Source organism: Cryptomeria japonica, chromosome 10 (assembly GCF_030272615.1).
Source record: "Cryptomeria japonica chromosome 10, Sugi_1.0, whole genome shotgun sequence".
Taxonomy (NCBI): Eukaryota; Viridiplantae; Streptophyta; class Pinopsida; order Cupressales; family Cupressaceae; genus Cryptomeria; species Cryptomeria japonica.
The window spans coordinates 905,055,125-905,079,008 of record NC_081414.1 but is presented as its reverse complement, the minus strand read 5'-3'; the positions used below and the strand labels follow the sequence as shown (position 1 = coordinate 905,079,008).

General features: G+C 33.1%; 1 protein-coding gene across 1 annotated transcript; it reads right to left on the bottom strand.

The window, feature by feature from the left end:
* Nucleotides 1-593: 593 nt before the first annotated feature.
* On the bottom strand, nt 594-6,220 carry LOC131859356 (MADS-box protein FLOWERING LOCUS C-like). Its single transcript, XM_059212994.1, has 2 exons — nt 6,036-6,220; nt 594-843 (listed from the first exon to the last, which is right to left on the bottom strand). Exons 1-2 carry the CDS (start codon nt 6,218-6,220, stop codon nt 594-596), a joined length of 435 nt encoding a protein of 144 aa, XP_059068977.1.
* Nucleotides 6,221-23,884: the final 17,664 nt, after the last annotated feature.

The following is a 23,884-nucleotide window of genomic DNA, read 5'->3' as shown; positions in this document are numbered from 1 at the left end:
TAACCCTCATATGAACATAATTCATAATCAGATCTGAGGATCTTTTCTGGCTGGGTTTTTCCTCCTAGGAGGTTTTCCCAGGGTAACCGTGTCTTGTTCTTATTTTGTTCCCTTCTTTGTTATGCTTAAATTTAGAAAACTACAAACCCTTCATTTAATCAATTTAGTTAGTAATTAAATTCTGATTTTCTGGGTTTAGATTAATCTGAAAGTGCTAAAATTAACAAAAACCAAAAACTTGCCAAGGCCCAAAAAAAACTTGGCCAAAACTTGACCAATACTCGGCAAAACCTCAGCAAAAAACCTAGGAACTTAAAAAATTGCTTAAATTTAATTAGAAATGCATTTTTTTGCAAAATTCAATGAGAAGTTGCATCCAATGAGTCAATAAATGAGAACACAAAAGAAACAAGTTGAGTCTAGATATATTTAAATGCAAACTGGGTACAAAATTGCATCCTAATGAAGAATGTTGATGGCTAGAAGCAAAATAGTAAATAGTTTTTGTAGAACTAAAAGTAAATACATCAATACAATTACATCTTCCTCTTCCCAGCTCTAGTAGGGGAGAGGTAGAACTAGAGGCTCTAGTCCTAGAAATCTGTTGTGGGCATGTCGCATGATTGTGCCTCCTTGCTCGATATGAATGGCTCAGGCTGTGGCTCATCTTCCATCCTAGATGTAGCTCTGCCTCTAGTTGCACCTGGCATTGGCAATGACTCATCCTCCTCATCGTCCTCAATGTCATCCAGTGTGAAACCAAATCCACCCCCTTCCTCCTCCGTAGCTTGCCTCTCCAAATCATTGATGTCATCCTCTGTAAACAATGAGGCTGCTCCTACGCTGTCCAATCACTGTAAGGATCTATATCATCCAAATCAATTAGACCAGTTGGTGCTTCCGCTACCTTCCTTATGCGCAACCGAAGATTATATTGCACAAAGACAAGGTCATTGAGGCATTTTTGGGCTAACTTGCTCCTCTTCTTCATGTGGATGGCCTTAAACAAGCTCCAATTGCGCTCACAATTGGATGAACTACAAGGCTGACATAAGATTCTGAGAACAAAATGAAATTAGGTTGAGGGTAGCACCCCTTACGGGGGTCTGAGGGTGCAAAAGAGAGGGGTAGAGAGATAGGTCTAGATCTTGGGGGAGAGAGGAGAGAATGAGATGGAGAGTGGTAGAGAGGGGGATAGAGGAAGAGTGATAGGGAGATAGATAGGTCTAAAATTAGGGACAGATAAAGTGAGTGAGATAGAGAGATTGAGAGAATGCTAATAGGAGCCTACTGATTACTGAAATTTGACTATGTCTGAAAATTTAAAAGATCTTCTAAAACCTAAAATTTGCATTATAACTCTTAGAGATCTGAAACCACTCTCAAACATCATGTCAATATATACATAAAATATAACTTAAAGTACAAGAAAGGAAAAAGACATATTTATACTTAAATGTTATATTTCATGTATATTTTCTGATGAAGAGAATGAGACTGACTTGAACAAAAAAAAATAGATAATTTTTGACATGTTTGGGCCTTTTTTTTAATGCAGCCGAGTTTTTCCTGAAACTCGCCTAGTTTTTGCAAAAAACTCACCTAGTTTTTGTGAAAAACTCACCATAAACTCGGCGAGTTTCTTCTGCGAGTTAAAGTCATACATACTCGCCAAGCGAAAAAACTCGCAAGGCGAGTTTTCGGCGAGTAGTCCATCTATGGGTATTTTCAAGCATCGAATATAAAGAAATGTTAGAAACTAAGTTAGATTTGTTTTTTTGTCCTTGTTTGCTTGCTGCTGCATTATTTAGCTGCAAATGTTAATACTATCTGCACTAGTCCAGTCCATGAAGCTAGCCTATAGGCCACCTGAATGGTCAAGGGTACTTGAAGTCTATTATGAGGCCATTAGAGTATTTCACATTTCTACAACAGAAGAGGTGTTGACTCCTAGGGTATAAAAAAAAAAAGATCTAACCTATTTACAACATTTCTCTAAATTCAATATACTATTGACTCTCTCCTGCAAACAACTTCTCAGCAGAGCAAGACAAAATGTGAATTGCAATACATTATATCTTCTATTAACCTAGGAATGTTGACTTGATCTATTTATAGGGTTCATTTCTAAGCATGTATGCTCATGGTTAGACCCAAAATTAACTTATGTGTAATTTTGTTTCTGGTAGCATCAAGTTTCAACTATCTCTTCCAACAGGGAAGGCAGGAATCTGCCTCAAATAGCACGTCATAACATCAATTTCTATGTTTAGAGGCTGAACTTAGTTGAATATAGTAGGATTTAAACTAAATGCATTATTTTTATATTTATAGAATAAGGAATTTGACATAGACAACTTAGGAAGTTGACATCCAATACCCTTTCTCATTCTCATTGCTATAGCTTCATTTCAATAGCCATATTATTACATACTTTCCTTTTTAGTGGCTAGTCATAGTGTAGGTGCCATTTGGTGCAGATTTTACTAGAAAGGCTCTCTTATCTTAAATCAACTTCAACTCTGATCAATTGTGTTGTGTACGTGTTATTTCCTGGAGCAACTAACAATGTTTGTGTTGCATAATCACAACAAGAAATAACATTGTAGCTGCAGAATAGACATTTTTTTAATTATTTTGTCTTGCTTGATTTTGGTTTCTAGAATCATGCGGATATAAGCCTAGGCTAATATTACATAAAGTCATATTTGCAGTCTCCTCGTGATTGTGGCCTATTTGTATGTGTTCTTTGCATAATATATTGTAATGCCATTATAAACATAGAAACTCTAAGGATAATATTTGATAATCTTTGTAGTTGGATCTTTACAATGGTTCTTTTGTTTCAGTGGATAAGATTGACAATGGGACTAAAAAATGCTAAAACCCCATATTTTTCACGACTTAGAGTTGTTTTTCAATTTTTGAGCTATATTTATTAATCTTTTATGAAACAAACATGTCACAAGTGTTTTTGAAAATATGCCATGTGTGATCTAAGAATGGTGCTTGTGGTTATGGTCCTTTCGCCTTCATCGAATCATCACTAAATTTGTATCCATTGACTATTGTCTAGAATTGTCTATCCTTATAATTTTGGTATGTCTGGTTCATGAATTGTGCTTCCAAAAGTTTGCTCATGTTTATTTGTTTCTTCCAGTAAATTGCTATCTAAAAAACCATTTATGGCTTTGATTGTCTCTTCTCGCAATTTTATAATGAAACAATATCACCGTGCAATTCACATTGTGGCTGAATTTTTAGTAATTTTTCCTTTCTTCAGGTATTACACCATTTGAGAACCTTTATCATTGATTTACTGATTGGGCTTAAAAAATCCTTTCAAGGGTGGCTGAACTTCAAAGCAGTGAAAGTTTCTTTGCAACTTGTCTTCTTTTGAGATTTGTCAGCTGATCATTGTATAATAGATAATTCAGTTTTCTTTGCAAAACTCTAAATCTTGAATTCCCGCCCCTCTTGTTATGGTGACAACTGTTTTCTTGTAAAGTTTAGGGAAGAATATGCAAAGTAATGTAGAATTCTGCTTCAAAACATTTGGTGACAAGGTAAAATATATTTATATATTTCTTGAAGTTGATTACATATATCTTAATTTCTTTTAAATCTAAGGGGGTAATGGATCGGGTCCTTAAGCAGGCAAGTGTACAAGTCTGATATTTGAAAATTGTAGATGCGAGTATTTAGCCCTTTTTGTGTTTATGGTGCTCCTGGTGTTGCGATGACACCTTGCAATGCAGCACGTGTCGAAAATATAGTTTGATAGCTTGGGAAATTTGAATAAGCATTCTACGGGTGTGACTAGTTTGAATTTTTTTTTGCTATTTAGTTGTGATGCCTCAAAGAGGTGGATACTGCTCTACAGCCAATCAATCCTTATGGGCTTTTATTATTGTTGTTGTTCAGGGGACTAGAATTTCCATTGGGCTATCGTTGAGGCTGGTGAACTGGTATGGAAGAAGGGTCTGGTCCGAAAAGTTGGACTCTACCATGGCATTAGTGGGTATAATCCATTCTGTTGCCCTTTACTGTATGAGAAAAGATAACTATATCTTCATCGAGCAAAAGCATTTGTCTGCTTACAAAAAATTAATGGTTGAAGTCTCATTGCATCTGGTCAGATGCATAGCGGAGATCATCCCTATTCCAGATTTGAGGACTTTAGAGGCACTGCAAACTTTTAGTTTGATATGGTGAAAACTCGATGAAAGTTTTTTTGGTTTTGAGCTATAGAACCTAAGCTTGTATATTTGACAAATGAGTATATCATGAAGTCCTGTATATTTAGGGGGTCATAATTCTGTTTAGTCACGATCATTTTTCTTCTTGGTATCCCTTTTTTAAGTGCACTAAGATTTGTTTGAGTTTCTATTCATTGATTCAATGATTTCCCATCCTGAAAATATGTTGTCTTGTTAGCAGATTCTGAAAATAGGATTTGCTTTCATCCTTATTTTTAAGAATGCAGTTTCCTTGAAGGTCTGTGAAGTGCAATAGAAATCAGTTCTAGCTTTGAGAGAGTCAGAATGACAAAGTAATTTCCAAAGTAATGTTTTTATTTGATTACCCTTCCAAAAATGTAAAGAACATGGGATAAGAAAAAACATAAACTACATTTTTGCACAATATTTTCTTTGAAAAATTGTTCCCTACATTTATTCTTATAAAATCTTTTGCCATATACATTTCTCCACTCTGTAGGAGACCATAATCACTACTTTCGGAGAGATATTAACATGTGATATAGCTCAAAAGATCATTGGGCAGTGTCATGTTCTTCTTACAGAAGTGCTTTGTACAAAATAAATGAGAAGGAACATTGTGGCTCAAAGGGAAGAGAGTGTTAAGCAATGACAGTGCTATGGACAAGACGAACATTTTGTGTGGTCACTTTCTTGACTTTCCATTAGCATTAACTTTTCACAAGAACAATGCCTTCCAGCTAATTGATTTTCTTCTATTTGAGAGTTCTAAGATTAAATTTTCCTTGAACAATCCAGCTTTAATTGATTCTTTTTCATGGGCCTTTAACTATTCAACAGTATTTAAAGTGCAGACTTTGAATGGATGATATGCGTTTCACAGATATGCATATTCTTCACATGAGATTGTATGTCAAACTGCTTCTGGTTTTGTTTATGAAGCTCAATGTCATATTTTATAGTGCTACATACTGAGGTTTGCTAATTGTTAAATGCTACTTATGGGCTTCTCGTACAATTGAAAAGTTCTCTCTTTAACTCTGATAAAACCATGTTTTGTGAGCTTCTTTTACTTGAAATATGATCCAATGTCTTCATTCACATAAGTTTCTCCGTTCCCACATATAATGTTCTTTGTTCTTGTATGTTTCTTATACCAGATATAACAATATTTGTGTTGGTAGCAACTCAGCCTGTTTCCACTGCCTCATTTCTCTATACAATCATCACAATCGATTGGAAAAACAACAGTTTTAGGAGCCACGGATCTTATAGTTTGAAGAGATCTTCTTTTCCTTAATGCACTCCAATAATTCGTTGTCTTGTATCGTATCATTTTGTTTGGAACTTCTGCAATGTAAATACTTGCATATCTGCTTCCAACAAACGAAAGAAGTTTGGTGTTTAAATTTAGAAACTTCCTTTTAGAGCCATAGGTTTTTGGTAATAAATAAGCCGCTATTGGAAAAGACCAAATCTAGTGCAGAAAAGTGGGTTCAACTTTGAAGCATTGGGCTACAGATCTATAGAGAAGTGGGTTCAACTTTTCACCTATAATGACTGCATGCGATTGCAGCAAAAAAATTCTACCCTATAATAATACATTAAGCTGAGTGCAAGGAACTATGCATATACGATTTCGTATCCCGATCCTGATGATCCGCTGATTGTAAAATGTTAAGAATGAGCACACAGTTGTTAGCAGAAGCTTTTTAATTAATTTTACTTCTTTCAGTCCTACTCATCAAATCTAATTTCAATCACAAATCCATATTCACAGGAATACCGGTGGAGCTACAAAAAAGTGGAACAGACCTTCTTTCTCCGTGACAAATTGTGGGCTTTCCTGTAGGTGAGAACATGATGAGCGCTATGTCGACGTCGCACAATATAGAGAGCTCTTTCGCCTTCTTTATGATGCCATTCCTCCGCTTAGAAAAGGTCACCTGTCTATTATTGGAGTTCTCCAGCCTCTTGATGGTCAGCTTCACCCTTCCCATCGTAAAGATAGCCTCCGTCTATTACCAGTTCATTTCTCAACACTCACTTAAAAGAGTTGTCTTCCAAAGGCATGCACTGCTTTGCAACATAGCCAATCGCAGGCAGCAGCGGACAAAAAAGATGGAGGCGTTTACAGAGGATTTTCAGAAGAAGATGTCGGAAGCAACAATGTGGGAGAGGAGGAATTCAATGCAATGGAATCAACGCCTCTGTCGTTGCAGTCCCAGTCGTACTGAGACCTCCCTCCTCATCATTAATGAAAGCAGGGGAGGAAAAAAATTAACACAGGTGGAAATAGTTGGGCATTATGGGTGATGTGTACGCTGAGGAGGTATTAAGAATACGTCGGCTATAAAGGCGGAACAAGCGTAGCAAGAGCAGTGGAATAAAGTGTTGGGAATATCACATCTGCCTCCACTTTTTTGGAGAACAAAGATTGGGTGGATTTGGCCATTTCCCCAAATTGGCCTCCCTTCTGTTGCCTGCAACTTATTGCAGATAGTGTTCTAGATCTTCTCATCCTCTTACTCGTGCCCAAAAAAACTGACATTTTAGTATGCCAAAGTCTTTCGGAAGAATATATTGTTTTTTTTGTTCACATTAGGTAATTCCGTCGAACTGCTCCCTCTATAAAAATCCTCCGGATTCCAAAGTTTGTTTATTTTTTCCGGTTTTGTTTCCTCAGTCAAAGCTGCATCAACATGCAAGCTGGGAAGGATGCAAGTGTGAATCATTACTCATTGCAAGAGTTTCACGTATTATTGGCGCCCTTTTCAGACACTTATTTTTGTTAGAAGGGGTTTTTATCTAGCTTTATAGAATTCAAGTGAAAATTATTAGCCAATAGGTTCCTTAAGTAGGACTAACGAACAGTAAACCTGTCTAAAACAAATTTTTATATCGCGAAATTCTATACATGCAAATACCAATAAAAACAAAAAACAAAAAAAATAAAATAAAATTTTATGATAAGAATATAAAGACAATTATTAGGGAAGCGTATAAGTAGCAGTTATAGCTAACATGGTACATAAGATTTTGACGATTTTTTGTTGTTGTCTCCCCATGCAACTTAACTGCTTATAACTATTGTTTTCACTTCTAGGTAGTAACAATGCACATTGTGGGATCCGTTGTGTTTGGAAGGGTCAAAATATACACTTTTCAAAGTGTCGCTTGATTCCTGCTTAAAGATGTCCCAATAACTATGCACTTAAAAATCATCAATACTCATGCACAAATGCCCCAATAGTCGTATGCTATGGGTATCACTAAAGGTGCACAAATGGGCCAATTATGGTCCAAAAAAGCTAAAAAATGAGCGGCTATTGGTACATGTGTAATTTATTAATGAGCTTTTAGTTATTTGTTTTTCTAGTTTTTTTAAAGTTGGTAATTGGGGGGTTGGATGCTCAAGGAGTGAATGGGTATTGGAACACGAATGGTATTTGATGCTCTTCCCCTATTACAAATAGGTAGTAATCAGAAAGTGCAAAATAAAGTGAATTGTTATAAAGGTGATTTTTTATATAATAATATAAAAAATAAAAAATATTAATAGGGGAAGCGCATTGATTTTCATCCATGTGTTTAATAACCATGCATTCCTTGTGCACCCAACCTCGAAGTTACTAACTTTTAAAACACCAAAAAACTGATAACTAAAATCTCATTAATAAATTTTACATGTAATAATAGCCACTCACTTTTTAGCTTTTGTGCTCCATAATTGGCCCATTTGTGCACAACTATTGGGTAATTTGTGCATAAGTATTGGCAATTTTAAATGCACGATTATTGGGGCATCTTTAAGTAGTTATTGGGTAACACTTCGAAATATGTATTTTTTTACCCTTGTATGCGTAATGGATCCCATAGTGTGCGTCATTACTACCTAGAAGCCAAAACAATAGCTATAAGCAGTTGTCTGGCATATGGAGACAACAAAAGAAAAATCATCAAAATCTGATCTACCATTTAGAATTTGTGGGTGCACAAAGTTAGCTATAACATGGCTATAACAGCTATTGGTACACTTCCCCTATAATAATAATAATAATAATAATAATAATAATAATAATAATAATAATAATATTATTATTATTATTATTATTATTATTATTATTATTATTATTATTATTATTATTATTATTATTATTATTATTATTATTATTATTATTATAGGATAATATAATAATAATATTAAAATATAGTATATTGATTATTTTTATTAAATTAAGTGGGGAAGGGCCTAGACAACATACAACAAACCCAAGATAAAATAGAAAGGTTACTACTAGGTAACCCAGACAACAAAACAATACAACTGTATTACATCAGAACCTTAGGAATCAGACATGGAACCAAAACGTGGCTTAGAGGAACATTCTAAGATCTTTGCGAAGAAAGGGACTAACCTTTTTTCTTTTTGCAAACAACAATCCATGATGAATCTTTGACATGAGAAGTATAAGGTAGAGTATTGCTCAAACCAAGAGAAGCTACTGCAAAGTCAAAAAAAGGAGCTACTAAGCCAAGGATGAGAACCTAACAATTAAGGGAGAGAGAATATGGGACCATAGTATATTAATTTTTATATGTGTATTGTAATAAAGTTAATATAATAATAAGATAATAGTAATTATAATATAATAATATCGCAATCACAATATTATAAAAAAATAATATAAGATAATATTTAAATTATAATGGGAATGACACCACAATGTAGCGGTTAGTTGCAAGCCTTCTACTTGGGAGGTCTTGGGTTCGAGTCTGCTCGAGGCCCATGTGACCCACACATAGGCAATGGAGAGATAAGGTGATGCCTGGGTGTGGAAGACACACCGACACAAGGACATATAAGGATGTTATTGCTGAACAAATATGAGGATGAGGCTCCTCAAAAATGTGGGCTCAATGGTTCATAGCTCCAGTCAAAGCGATTCAGCTTTGGCCCATTACCAAGCAAAATAAATAAATAATCAAATTTAATAATGCTATAATATAATAAAATAATGATAAAATAAGATAATATAATAATAATATAATATTAATTAAAATATAATAATTAATATAATAATAATATTAAAATATAATATAATGTTATGTATATTATAATATTAATAAACTATATTATTTTATGTTATTATTATAATATATTATATATTAATAAATATAATAATCTTACATATAATTTATCAATGGATATAGCATATCTTATTGTTAGGTCCAAGCCTTTAATATTTTCCTTAATTTTTATGCACTCTAACTCTCATCTCGACTATTTATATTAATCTTGAAGGCAATTATGTAACTAATTAGTAATGTTAAAATACATTTAAGTTTTACATTTAATATCCTATCAGTGTATCCCTTGAACCTCCTCAAGGTACCAGTGCTAGTTATTATCCTAGATATAATAAGTACTAAATGGATCATTTATACTAATGAGAGATAGATTTATGTAAACCACTACTAATGAAATATATATGTCAATGAGTTTGTCTAAAAAACTTAATCCTAAAATATGATATACTATAAAATATACCTCTTACTTGTTAAAACTTTCTTCTCCTAGAATGAGCGTGTTAGTTTTCTCTAGTCTTTTTTCCATGGCCTTCATATTTTGATTCTCTAATATTTTACTCTTTATTTTCTTAGAAGGATTAACATGTGTAGTGTGAAAGGTTCATACTCCACACTATTTAAAAATTAATAAACTAATTAATTTTTTTTCTTTACTTTGTTTATTATTTTTTCGAACTATAAAAAATTAAAATAAATCCATGTGGCTACTATAAATTACCTACACATGCAGATTAATCCTAAAATATGATATACTATAAAATATACCTCTTACTTGTTAAGTCTTTCTTCTCCTAGAATGAGCGTGTTAGTTTTCTCTAGTCTTTTTTCCATGGCCTCCATATTTTGATTCTCTAATATTTTACTCTTTATTTTCTTAGAAGGATTAACATGTGTAGTGTGAAAGGTTCATACTCCACACTATTTAAAAATTAATAAACTAATTAATTTTTTTTCTTTACTTTGTTTTTAATTTTTTAGAACTATAAAAAAATAAAATAAATCCATGTGGCTACTATAAATTACCTACACATGTAGATTATGTTGGGCCTTGTGGTCCACATCCTACAAGTGGCAAGGATGTATTACCACCTACCAGCTTTGTCTTTATAATTTTTTTTTTTTTTAAATAAAAGAAAAAGATTAAAAGTTTTTGATTGAACTTCAATTTAATAGATTTTAAATTTTTAATAAAATCTTTTATTTAATATTTTTTCTATATAAATTAAATTTTTTATTCCAAATTTTTCATTGATGTTTTTCTTTAGTAAATTTTTATTAATTTTTTTTTAATATATTTTTTTGATATTAAAATAGTTCAAAACATATACAACATATTATCAGGTGTCCTCTTTACATATATTTTGCATTGCTTATCCTCTATTTCCTACTTTTATACAATATACTGTTTACATGTATAACAAAATAGGTCGTAGCCCTGAGTCATCTGAGTGAGTATTACAAAAGAAACAACATATAAGAGGGATTAATACAAAATGCCTCATTGGCCATACAACAAGTAACAAAAAAAGCCACCCTATTCAATGCTATCTTGTGGCTTTCTCCTCATCTCTACGAGGAAGCACATATGAATCTTCAATATTGATCTTTTGCATGTACTGAGTCAAGGCCTCGATCTCCTTCGGATTCAAACTATCCATATGCTTCCTGAATTAGCGGGCAGACTGAATATCTTCCTTGTAGATCTGTAAGGCACCCTCACAAATCAAGGTCATAGATCTGTCTTTAGATATCTCCATGACAGTAGAAACCCGTGACATGATAAAGAAATGTGTGAGTTTATTATTAAACTCAGTAAGCCTCCTCTTCTTGTTCTAAAAAACCTCTCCATTTCTTTCCTTCCACAAAAACTATAACACCTCACAAGACTAGACAAACTAGAACTAGTTCATCTTAAAGTCAAAAGACTCTACAAAACCAATAAGGACCTTACTCTAAGAAAGACTAGGCTTGTGATTCCAAACAAGAGAAGGACCAAGAAAAATAGACCACACACCACGAGCATATTCATACTCAAAAAACAGATGCTCAAAGGACTCTTGCACATCACACACAGTACACTTAATAGACATGAGACCCTCAACAGATAAAAAGGAGCCAACAACAAGCTTTCTTAACAAAAGGAGCCATCTAAAACAATACTTTTTATGTTCAATGGGGGAGTGCCAAAAGAAATCAAGAACAAATTGCCATTGGACTTAGGCCATTCACAACCCCAACCTTGATTAACTCTAGAGAAGATTGAGTAATCCTCTTTTAGCATCAGATAAATCTATTTAGTAGAGATTTCCAAAAATAGAGAACCATCCAACCACTTAAGTTGTTTCAGAAAAGAATCAATATCCAAGATCTTACCAGGAAAAAAAACACCCTTTAGCCTTACCAATGAAGGAGTATGTTTTCTTTTGTGAGTCTGGTATCTCATATTTAGACTTGATCTCTAGCCAAGAGCCAAATCGATTGTCAATTAGTACATTACTAATTAGGGATATACCTTTATCATTCCATATCTTGGCAAAGCAGCTTTGGGTCAAAGCAAGGGGTTTGTTATTTAGCTTCACCCCCCACCAAATAGATCTATCCACAACAACATAGGCCAGAGAACTTCCTATTGCATCCTTAGAGGGTAGTAACCTCCTTACATGTGACCATGCCTTCCAAAGTGATGCAAATACACTGGAGCCAAACACTTTCATGCTATAATCCCCAATTAAGGGGATGTCCCTCCATGTTTTACCTTTCACAACCGACCTTTCAATATTGTTTCTTATCAACACCTTCCAAGGTTCATTGCCATATAGGGATTTTACAATCCATTTGGAGGCTAGGGCAATGCCATGGGCCCTGATATCCTTGATACCCAATCCCCCCATACATTTAGGTCTGCAACACCAATTCCAATTCACAAAGTGTCTTTTCTTGTGCCCCATCCCATCAAACCATAAGAAATCCCTCATAATATTTCCAAGCTTATTAGTTTGATAATTATCAAACACCAAAGTAGAGGCACAATAAATATGGTGTGAGGAAAGAACCTTTTGAACAATATGCACTCTTCCAGCCAGGGGAAAGCATGTGGGTCTACCATTTAAAGTGTTTCTTTTCAATTTTAGAGTATAACCATTGCCACATATCTTGAGTAGCCGGGTTGATAACAAAGGGAATACCAGGATACCTTACAATATAATTTGGTCCTGCCCATTGCCACCCTTTACCTGTGATCCAATTTGGGGGAATCTCAGACCATCCAAGAATAGTAGATTTGTGGGGGCTATCTTAGCACCAGAGGCTAAGAAAAATAAATGAAGTCTTTCCATGGCATTATCAAATTTATCCTCAGCCAGGGATAAGAATAAGGCAGTATCATCAGCAAATTGAGCATTGATTAGATCATCAACATTAGGCAGAGTAAGACCTTTGATAGAGGGTCCAAGTTCCGGGGCCCTTAGAATGTAATAGAGAGTATCTGCAAAAATGACAAACAGGGTTGGAGCAATAAGGCACCCCTACCTGATATACCTCCTTAACGGGATAGCTTCAGACATATCACCATTAATCTCAAAAATTGTGGAGGAGTCTTTAATAATAATATATGTCCATTTACAAAAGTATGAAGGAAAACCAAATGCTTGTAACGTTCCCCTAACAAACGACCATTCTATTCGGTCATATGCTTTCTCAAATTCCAACTTTGGCCCAGTGCATAGCCTCCCGACTGGTGACCATATTTTCCAGAATATATCTACCTTTTATAAACCCAGTCTGTGTGGTAGAAATGAACTTATCTAGTAATCTAGCAATTCTCCTTGCCAGTATTTTTGCAATGATTTTATATGAGATATTTAGTAAGGTGATAGGTCTCCAATTTTTAACCAGATTCTTATCACCACCTTGAGGTAGCAACTTAATAACACCCTTATTTATATTTTCTCCAAGGGACCCTTATGCAAAAACATCCTCGTAAAGTGCCAGTGGTTCCAAGCTTATCCACTCTATGTGTTTCTTGTATAACTCAATGGGTAGACCATCTATTCCTGGAGACTTGCCATTGGCTAGTGAATTGATCAAACCTTTGATTTCTTCCAAAGAGATCTTATGGATCAATGCCTTAGCATCCTCGCAAGAGATTTTCTTAGGGATTAACACTAAACATCTTTCTAAGGCCTTCTGATTACTATCCTCATGCTCAGATGAGAAGAGACTATTGTAAAATCTGAAGAATGCCTCTTTGATGGCTACCGGATCATTAGTGATTGTGTTGTTGACTTGAATATCTTCAATAATTTCTCTCTTATTCTTGGCTCTGATAAGATTGAAGAAGTAACTGGACCCCTTATCTCCCCCTTTGATCCAATTCATCCGAGCTCTAACCTTCTACCATTTAATCTTAAAATTCTGTAGTTTCCTTTAAAAGGTTCTTCACTGAGGACAACTCTCCTTCCAACCTAAGGTCATTCCCCTTATTCTGTAAATCCTATTCAATCTCATTAAGTCTGGTTTGAAGAAAGGATTCCTCCTTAGACCCATCCATAGCATTCTTCTTTCCAATAATCTGAAACATTTTTTTCCAGGATGTAGTAAGTTTCTCCCACTGTTACCTAGGTCTGAGATGGGGTAAACAATATTTAGTCAATTGAGAGACCATCAAAATAACATCTGTATTATCCTCATCATTTAGTAAGGAGACATTCAATTTGAAGACAATTTCCCTTTTAGGTCTAACCACAAAGGAAGGATCAAGGTCCAGATCAATAGTGAAGGAGATGGGAGAGATCAATAGTGAAGGAGATGGGAGTGATCCGAGATGCTAGCAGGGGATACATAGATGGGGGCTTGCCCCCTCTGAGGGAGGAAGGAGAAGAAAGAGGCATCTGCATAACATCTATCCAATCTGCAATACAGTCTCTGTTTACCACTTTGATTGTTGCACCATGTGAACCAAATACCACAGAAAGAGCCTTTCCTCCTCTCCATGGGATCAATCAGGTTATATCTTCTTTTGAACTTGGACCAAAAAAATTATTCATTCCCCTTCCAACAATGTTTAATACCACCACTTTTATCATCACCATGTTCAATCATGTTAAAATCTCCCACAAAATTCCAGTGTGCATTCAATAATCCGGTTGTTAGCCAATCCCAAAGTCTAGCTTTGTCTCTGTAGTCATTAGCAACATAAATGTTGCAAATACCAAAACACAATCTTTCTCCTTAAAGGTAACCCACAGGGCTTTTTGATAGGGAGAGACTCATTAGCAATGATCTTATCAGCCCATTTGGGGCCAACCATAATGGCAGTACCACCTTTACCCCTCTCATGATTGGAGTGAAACCCTATGGCCCAACCCCACAAAAATCTCAACATAGTGTAAGCCTAAAACCCCACCACCTTGATCTCTTGAAGACATATAATGTATTTTTCCTTGATGCTATTACACCATTTTTTGAGAACATATTTTCTATCAGACATTTCTAGGCCCCTAACATTCCAGCTATGAATGTGCATCATCATAAAAACTTATTTGGAGGAGGGTTTTGGGTTCTTGTACAATCTATTAAAGTATTCAGGAACCTCATTTACTTTCTTTCCATTATCATTGGATAGATTTTTTTATATTTTAAATAAATAGAACTTTGTTAATTAGTGGATTAAACATCTAACAAATAATAGCATAAAATATTTGAAAATGAGTATTACACATTTTCATTAAATGATGGTTTTCAATAGACTCACCCCCCACGAAGAGATCATCTTAAGGATATGTTAGGTGGCTAAAATTTATAAAGGTGGAATATTGCTAAGATCAATCATGTTGACTAGTACACGATTTAGCTTCATTCCTTACTAAGATAATAAAACCTTCAATGGGAGAAAAAATTGCTTCATAAAAGAATAAACACATTTAATTGATGTCATTAAGTACGAGATGTTGGGGATGAAGAAATTTTGAGTTGCTTTGATGCAATGTTCTTGGACCCATTAATGCCCTTGTTAATTGCATGGTTCAATTTATTAATAAGGCCATGGACAAGGAGACTACTTCCCTAGTTGGTATTTTCCCTAACTCTTGAAATCTCTTTTACTTTCAATAGTTTTTATATGAGCTATAAGATATATTTTCTATAGGAATCCTAATATCACTAGTAGTAATTAATTTTTTCATATATCACTATGAACAAAAAGATATCAATACCTTCAAACTTTTATAATCCAATATGATGGGAACACTATGTTAATGTTATAACCCTTTGTCGGACCCATGGTTATAAAAAACTCAAGGAGTTTCACTCACACTTAAACATTGTCATTGAGGTATCCAGTTCACTGAAGAGTCAAAACACAAGAAGCATCTACCATTATTACACATTCTTCTCCTTAAGAAACCTAATGAATCTTTAGTGTAACAAGTATAATAATTTAAACATATTGAAATCCTCCTTCATGCATCATCTAATCACCATCTAACTCAAAAATTAGGTGTCTCAAAACCACTTTTGGTGAAAGCATTTAAAATTTGCGATCAAGAAAATATATCAACCATGAAATATCACACTTAAGAAAGGATTTCAATTTAAATGTACAATAAAAAACATATTAAAATAGGGTTCTCATCCAAGATCTGTTGGAAAATTCATATATTTCATGAGAAGGCTAATGATTTGATTCTTGCACTAGTGATCTTTATTCCATATATATATGTGTATGTGTGTGTGTGTGTGTGTGTGTTAATGAAAAAAGAGATCAATTCAAGCTCTATTTTTAACTTCATAAGAAATTAAATACTTTGGCCCTTCCCTTAAAATATTAAAGGAAACCTCTATGCGATCCTAGGCTCTACAAAATTAAATTATACCCCTTCAATAGGTAAATTAGATTAATGCATTCACAATAAGATCAAAGATTATAGTGCTAACATTAGATATGAAAGTTTGATCAAATATTGAACCATTCCAAAAGGTATAATAACAAAAAAAACTCGCATAACCTCAATACAAATGAAGGATAGGGTCTAAGCCATTATCAAAAACCTATCTACAACTTTTAATGTTAAATATTTCTTTCCCTAGAAGCGTGCATTCGTTTTCAGTAATTTTTTTCCTTGGCCTTCATATTTTGTTTCTCTAATATTCAACTATTTATTTTCTTTTAAGGATTAACATGTGTAGTGGTGAAAGGTCCATACCCACACTTGTAATATTCATTATACACCATTTTGTATGGGTGTCCTAAGTATTTGATCTTAATACATGATTTTGACAATTTTAGTCTTTCCACTAACTCTATTGTCTAGTTGATCATTACATAAATAATATAAACCATTTCCAAATATTTTTGACTCCTCATATTAATTATTTATCTCCAAATTCAAATTTTATGCACCCACATATTTTACCTAACTCATTTTCACACCCTTATATTTGACACATATATTTGAATTTTAAATTTTACCATGGTCCAATTTAACCCCCTTTTAACTGATTGTTATGTGCTAGCTCTTATACTAAAACTTTCTAATTATTTATAAGTCAAGTATACATGATAATACCTTAACTTCATTTATCTATCAACCATTATACAACCATATCATATATGAATCATCAAGGATAATGAGAAATCCTTATCTAATTAAACTTCTATCCAAATCATTCAATTATAAAAAAATATTTTTGTTAGGTTGTTTATAATAGCACATTACATGTTAATATGTTTTGATTTCATTTCTTGTTGGTCAAACATGTCTCAAAATTATAGTTTTACACTAGGTCTTTGCATTATTTTCAAATTTAATAGTATCTTATGTATTAATTATGTGAACTTTCTCCCCTACTTTTGTCAAAATCATTGAATTAAAATGAAGTAGATTATCATAAGGATCATATCCTCACTTAACAATCTCCTATAGTTGTTTGCTAGCAATTGCATTGTTTATTATAGATTGAAACACCTAAGTGAATAATAAATTTTAGGTGTAGATTCTTTTTTCAATTCTTAATTCTATTGATTTAAAAAAGGTTTGCATTGCAATAAAAAGATTCAAATATGTAGTTATAGATCAACCTAACCAAATTCTACTAATGACCTAATGTATGTTTTATATTTAAACTTTTAATAGATCCAATGTTGTGATTTTGAGCTACAATTAAAAAAGTATGATCAAACTAATGGATAACTATATATTTTAACTATTTAAATTAGTCAACTAAATCACTATTCTTAGTTTCAAATTTCAAATTATATTACATAACCTATCACAAATTTAAAGTGGGTTCTTATATTGTATTAATTTCTTAATAGAAGGTAAAAAGGTTTTGAAAGGGCCCCAAATCTTATAAAAAGATAAAGTTAGGTAGAGATCAAAAGTCTAGAATAGAAAGATAGAATGAGAATTTGATCTTAAACCAACAATGGCCCACTCAAAAATAGGATATGATAACCTAACAATAGACAACAAACAAATATCAAAATTCCAAAATAATTAGACCCTAAGATACTTGTTAATTTTATAACCTCTCACTCCTCAACCATGAAATTAACATAATCTTTTGTCAATTTTAAATCTATATTATTTTTCTTATCCAACTTAATTTTATCTTTTATTTTATATTTTTTTACAAATTTTAGATTCCAAATAGTTATCATTCTTCACCTTGAACCCTTCCTCTAGCACATTCACGCTCATTTCATAATTCTTAATAGATTCCCTATTTATATGAACTACCTTATCCAAATTCTCCCCCATAGAATTATTTTCAACCTCTAATTTAATCATTCCCTCCTTAAGGGTTATCCTATTATCTTTGAACATGTGAACCTTTTGTTAATAGAGTGTTATTTACCATTACAATTATGTATATTTATGGGTTTCTTATGTTTTTTATGAGTTCACTATTATGGTTTAGAATCCATTTCACTATAGGTTGTCAAAACTAATAACAATACCCAAAAATATTACTTTACTTTGGATACTTTCTATAATTGACTCATTAGCCTCTCTTTGTTTATCCTAATAATAGGTCTTGACACTATTATTTTCCTACTTTCCAAAAAAATTTCATCCATTTTTCCCTTACCTAATTTCCTATCATTACTACCACCTCTTGAGTTTTTATAAGATGGGGGAAATATACAAAAAATGATTCACTTCATACATTCTCAACATCAATTACAAGTCTCTTTCCCTTATAGTTTTGGATATGAAAAGCTCTCATCACTCTTTACATGGTAAAGGAGCTACATTTAGCTATTTTACATTTATATTTTTAAGGGTTTTGTGGCACTAGGGGGATTATTTTCTATAGGCCCCAAAATACTGACTTCATCTTGCTTTAGCCTTAGATTTGAAATAGAGTCCTCATTCATGTTTTTTTTGCGTGATTAAATAAAAAAAACATTGAAGCTTTCTTAATGGGGATTGTATTTCTTGTTTTATTCATCAAACTTAGTTTTAGTAAAGAAAATAATTTTATTATTCTTTAATGGTATTAAACCTAATGCTCTGCAAAAGGGGAAGGTTAGCCAATGATAAATAACACACAACCACAAGAAACCGTTAGTGTTAATCAATCAAAAACTAATCTAAACAGGCATATCAAAAGAGATATCAAAAGCATGACAAAATATCTAACTAAGAAGATAAATATGATGAGGCATCTCCAAATGCCTCCTAACACACTCTTGATTTCTTCTCCTTTATTCCTCTCCTCTCCAAGTTCCAAAATAGTGTAGCTCTTAGCAGCTTTTTGCACTATGGATGCTTATGGAGGATTGAGATTTGAGTATTTGCTCCAAATGTAAAATGAAAAGCTAAAGTACTAGATGCTATTAAAAATGATTGATTTTAACCAAAATAACAAGATATTAGATTGCTATGCTAAATTCTCTCTAAAATGCCTATAGGTTCAATGTATACAAGTTTTCAGGATCTAGATTATGAAGAAATGAGCTCTATTTATAGGAAAAATGGAGCAATGGATGGTTGAGATTGAGCAATCTCAACAAGGGTCAGGATTGAATGATTTCAAATCCATGTGAGGGCTTTCAACCCAATCCCAGGATGACATGTGCCAATGTGAGATAGGTTGAGAGGAGAGGGAATAAGCATTAAATGCTTGACATGACTTTGGGAGTTAAGGTCAAGGTTAGTTGAATGAATAAACTCTTTATTCAAAGAATAAAGCTTTTATCCAATGGATAAACTCTTGTGCAAAGGCAAAAGGGATAAACATGGTCAAAACAATAAATGCTTGAGGAGACAAGTTGAAATAACCATAAACGGTTATGTAAGAGCCATTAATGGTCATGTAAGAGCCATTAGTGGTTTGGAAGACTTTGGAGGTTAAATTGTTGAACACACAAAGCATTAAATGCTTTTCAAAGACCTTTGAAGTCTTTGAGAAGTGACTCCAAGTTGCTTAGGAATGTGACAATAATTAGGGGATGGATTAGGCTAATTAGGAAGGGGTTAGAAGAATCTAGAAGAAGTTTAAGCTTGCAAGTGGATTTAGTGGATGAGGGAAAATAGTATTTTTATTAAAATAAATAAATTTATTTCAATAAATGTGTGCAAGTTGCACTTGTAGGAAAATGCAAGTGGGGGGGGTAGATGTTTTATTTAATTTATTTAAAGAGGAATAGGGGATTAAATGAAATAAATATGATTTATCATTTAATTGATTGTGAATTTGGTTGAATGAATGAATTAAAATAAATTGAATAATTTATTTAATTAATAGGAGAATGTTTGAAGATGAATTAATTAAATATTAATTTAATTAATTGATGGCTTGTGGATTTTCAACCAAATAAATAGGAAATATTCATTTAATTAAATTGGACAGATTTATGTGACTACAAAACCCAATACTAATTCAACCACTTTAGGGTCTTACTCTAGGTTTTTTTTATTTTCTTTATAATTTATTATTTTGGATTGTTGTATTTTTATATATTCAATTAGGTTTTAGATCCATCATTTTATTCATGCTTTGTTGGTTAAGGTTTGGACATTCATTTTGTGATATCTATTTGATCCCTACACACCCACCCTTATTTGATTTGTGTGTTATTGCTAGACTATTTACCATAGATTCTTATAGGCGTTTACCTTTGGCCTTTATCCATGTATGGCTCACTAAATTTGATGCATTATTATATTTTATTATATCTAATATTTTTTATCCTTGATACCTTTGTATCTTTCTATTCCATAGATGTCATTGTAAAAACACCCAAGAGCTTGAGTAGTCTTATATCACATAAAATATTTCATTGTTGATTTTCGTTTGTATGCTCTTTTTCTCTTGCATACATTTTTTATGTTTCTTCTTGTCTTGTGTGCTTGGTAAGTTGGAAAACCTACATATGTGTTGTGCCTTACGCATCCATATGATTTTGTACCCTCTAATTTCCTATCCTTTGTGAACTATTGGTCATGTTTGGCCTTGGACTTTATACAAACTTTGATGAAAACCAATTGGCCTACATATATCCTATGTGTTACTATATAAGCTAAAATACAACTTTTGTACTTTTATGCATTATTGTAGGAGTTAATAGAATTATTTTTGTGGTAGTACATGGATATTACATAAAATTTTATTTTTCATTTAACTTTACACAATTATATTTTATCTATGTAGACCTTTGCACCTATTTCCTAATGTCACATAATCACAAATTTTAGTTCTAAATATTTTTCATATAATAAATTTTCTAGTTATCAATAATTAATTTGAGGTTAATGAAAGAATTAGAAGTTGTCAATCAATCACATTTAACTAAAATTTAAAGGAGTATTTCCCAAATTCTAGTTGAAATCCTTTGTGAAAGCGGATGTTCCTTATTTATTCTTAATACTTTACAAAGTTATGAAAATATTAAACTGGGAGAGGCCTGAATTTTACATAACCACAACTATAGGAAACAAAAACCAAGGGCTCATGAGTAGTGAGAACCCATGAACAAAAACCTATTGCCAAAAATGAACCCAACAAAAACCAATAACACAAATAAACCCAAAAACTAGAACTAGGCACAAGACATGGCAAACAAAAGCAACAAATGAAAATATACACTCTCCCACCAAAAGCACAAATCAATTGCTTACCAAGTGGGAGAGAATTCCAACTTCTTTTCCAAGCATATATCTTTACCTTTCTCCAACATAGTGATCTTTTTAGAGGAATCTTTCCCAGAGGGAATATCCGGGGAGTCCTACATAGCTTTCACCCTTGACATAGATGCTTCAAGGCCCATTGTGGTTGAGGACTCTAGTTGTCTTATTTTCTTGGCCCTCCTCCTCATGATTTCATACTGAATGTCAGGAAGAGTAGTAGAGTTCTTCTATGTAATCTCCCTATTTTGATCAAACATGCTCTCCATAGTCCTCATTTTATCTTGGTTTTCCAATAAAGCCTCTACCATCTCAACTAAGTCTTTTGTATTCTTGGTTTGATCAATTTTCTCAGTGAGATCCTTAATAGATTTGTCCAATGCTTCCCATTTCTTGATCATGCCAACAAATTTCCCCACCACCATCCAAGCCCTCTACTCCTTCTCATCGTCTACCCAACTAGAGGCTTTAACCTTCTCTAAAATAGCTTTGAGCCTATTGATTTTCTCTTTTTCACCTCAAATTGGCCCAAAAGCCAATGGATGATAGGTTTGTGCTTGTTAAACCCCTCATAAAGCTCATTCACCTTGGTAGCAAAGAGGGAAAATTCCTCCTCAACAAAGAACTTTAGGGAGAGGACTTAGGGGAATCATGGAGGGATGTGGGATTATCCTCTTTACTCATAGTATTATCTAGGGTCCAATCAAACCTAGTATACCAAGAAGAGGTTGTATCCTCTGAGTCCTCTTCAATAATGACCATTTTTTTAGTAGATCTTTCACCGATTGGGGGACCCAAAGAAGTCTTGGATTTAGCATTTCTAGAGGGACTAATCTAGGTGGGAATCTTATGGGTTTTGCAAGAACCAATATTCCCAGATGAATTGACCTAAAGCTCAACATAGAGACCCAGACAAGACCCTGAGCCAAAGGGGTTAGCCAAAGGGGTTAATATTAGGGCCAGTAGAAGGGATTAGACTCAAATGAAACTTATAGAGATGTAGGATGAGACCTTGATGCGGGGGGATGGAACCCTTAGCCTTAGCAACCTTGATAGACTAGGATATAGAAGTAAAAATCCATAAGGGAAAATTCATCCTTACCCCATATCGTAGGTGATTGAGCATCAAGAATAGTTGAGAGTGAAACTACTTGAGGTGCCCATCTAGGGTGAAGAACTTCATCAAAAGCATCGCCACATCCTTCCAAAAACCAGACAGGTCATCCTTTTTAAAACTACTTTGAAGGCAGGCCACCTTCTCACTTGGGCCTATAAATATTTTGAAGTCTTCCTTATAATTCTCTTTAGGCTTCTCTAGAAAGTCTTTCCTTGTATGGGCAGCCTCATCACTATTGCAATAGTCTTTACTGACACATAGAATTTCACCTTCCCTACTTGAACAACACCATTTTTCTAGGATTGGGCAAATTGATCAGAAATCTGGATACTTTCTAAAGTTTCTCTCATGTTAATTTCTTTATTAGGTTGAGACTCATAGTTTTATTTATTTATTTATTTTAGGTTGCACTTTCACAAATTGAAGGGTGCGAAATTCTAGAGTACTAGTGTTATGAGATTAATGCTAGCCATTATGTTTAGAATGATTAGGTAGGTTCTATCACACATATTTGATACTTACATGTCATTTATTGTGTTACATATTTCAATTTGTTGGGTTTTATAACTATAATGATCCAATTTGTGTAGTTTTATTTAGTTAAAAAATTCTAGTTTAAATTTTTACTCTCTATGGTTATCTTACTTTGCTTCTATCGTGAATCTATATACCCATTTCAATTTATCCATTTTAACATTTAATGTTGTATCAATTGGTAGAGTGAGTGTTTTGAGTCCTTAGAGTGTGATGTCCACAAAAAAGTGTTTATATATGTTTATAATCTCTCTCTCTCTCTCTCTCTCTCTCTCTCTCTCTCACACACACACACACACACACACACACACACACACACACACACACACACACACACACACACACACACACACGTATGTATGTATGTATATATCTTTTCAAAATAGAATATAATTGTAAGCAAGATTATCTTGAATATTTTTTCATATGAATTTAGAAACTTAGAAAATTTAAGATTTTTGTATATTACTAATTTTTCATTACTTTAAATGAATAATAAAAAATATTTTATTTAATATTTAATATGTATGATAGATAAAATTGATAAAAATATTTAAATATTAAAAAATTATATAAAAAATATTCATAATTTTTTATGTTTTAACAATTAATAATTTTCTTAAAACGTTGAAATGATCAAACTATCGTAAAATTTCCATATGATAAGTGAATGTAACTGTCAAATTCCAAGTCTGCTTCAAAATATGTACAAAAATTTCTACATATTAACTACATCCGTAAAATTTAGAGTATAATATTTTGAAGTCGCTGCTATATTTGTCATCACACAA

What these genes read in the sequence shown, in the direction of transcription:
- LOC131859356 (XM_059212994.1), bottom strand. Translation starts at nt 6,220, where the DNA reads ATGGGAAGGGTGAAGCTGACCATCAAGAGGCTGGAGAACTCCAATAAT. An exon ending in ATTTGTCACGGAGAAAGAAG is followed by an intron (nt 844 to 6,035) that starts GTCTGTTCCACT and finishes GTGATTGGACAG; the next exon opens with CGTAGGAGCAGCCTCATTGT.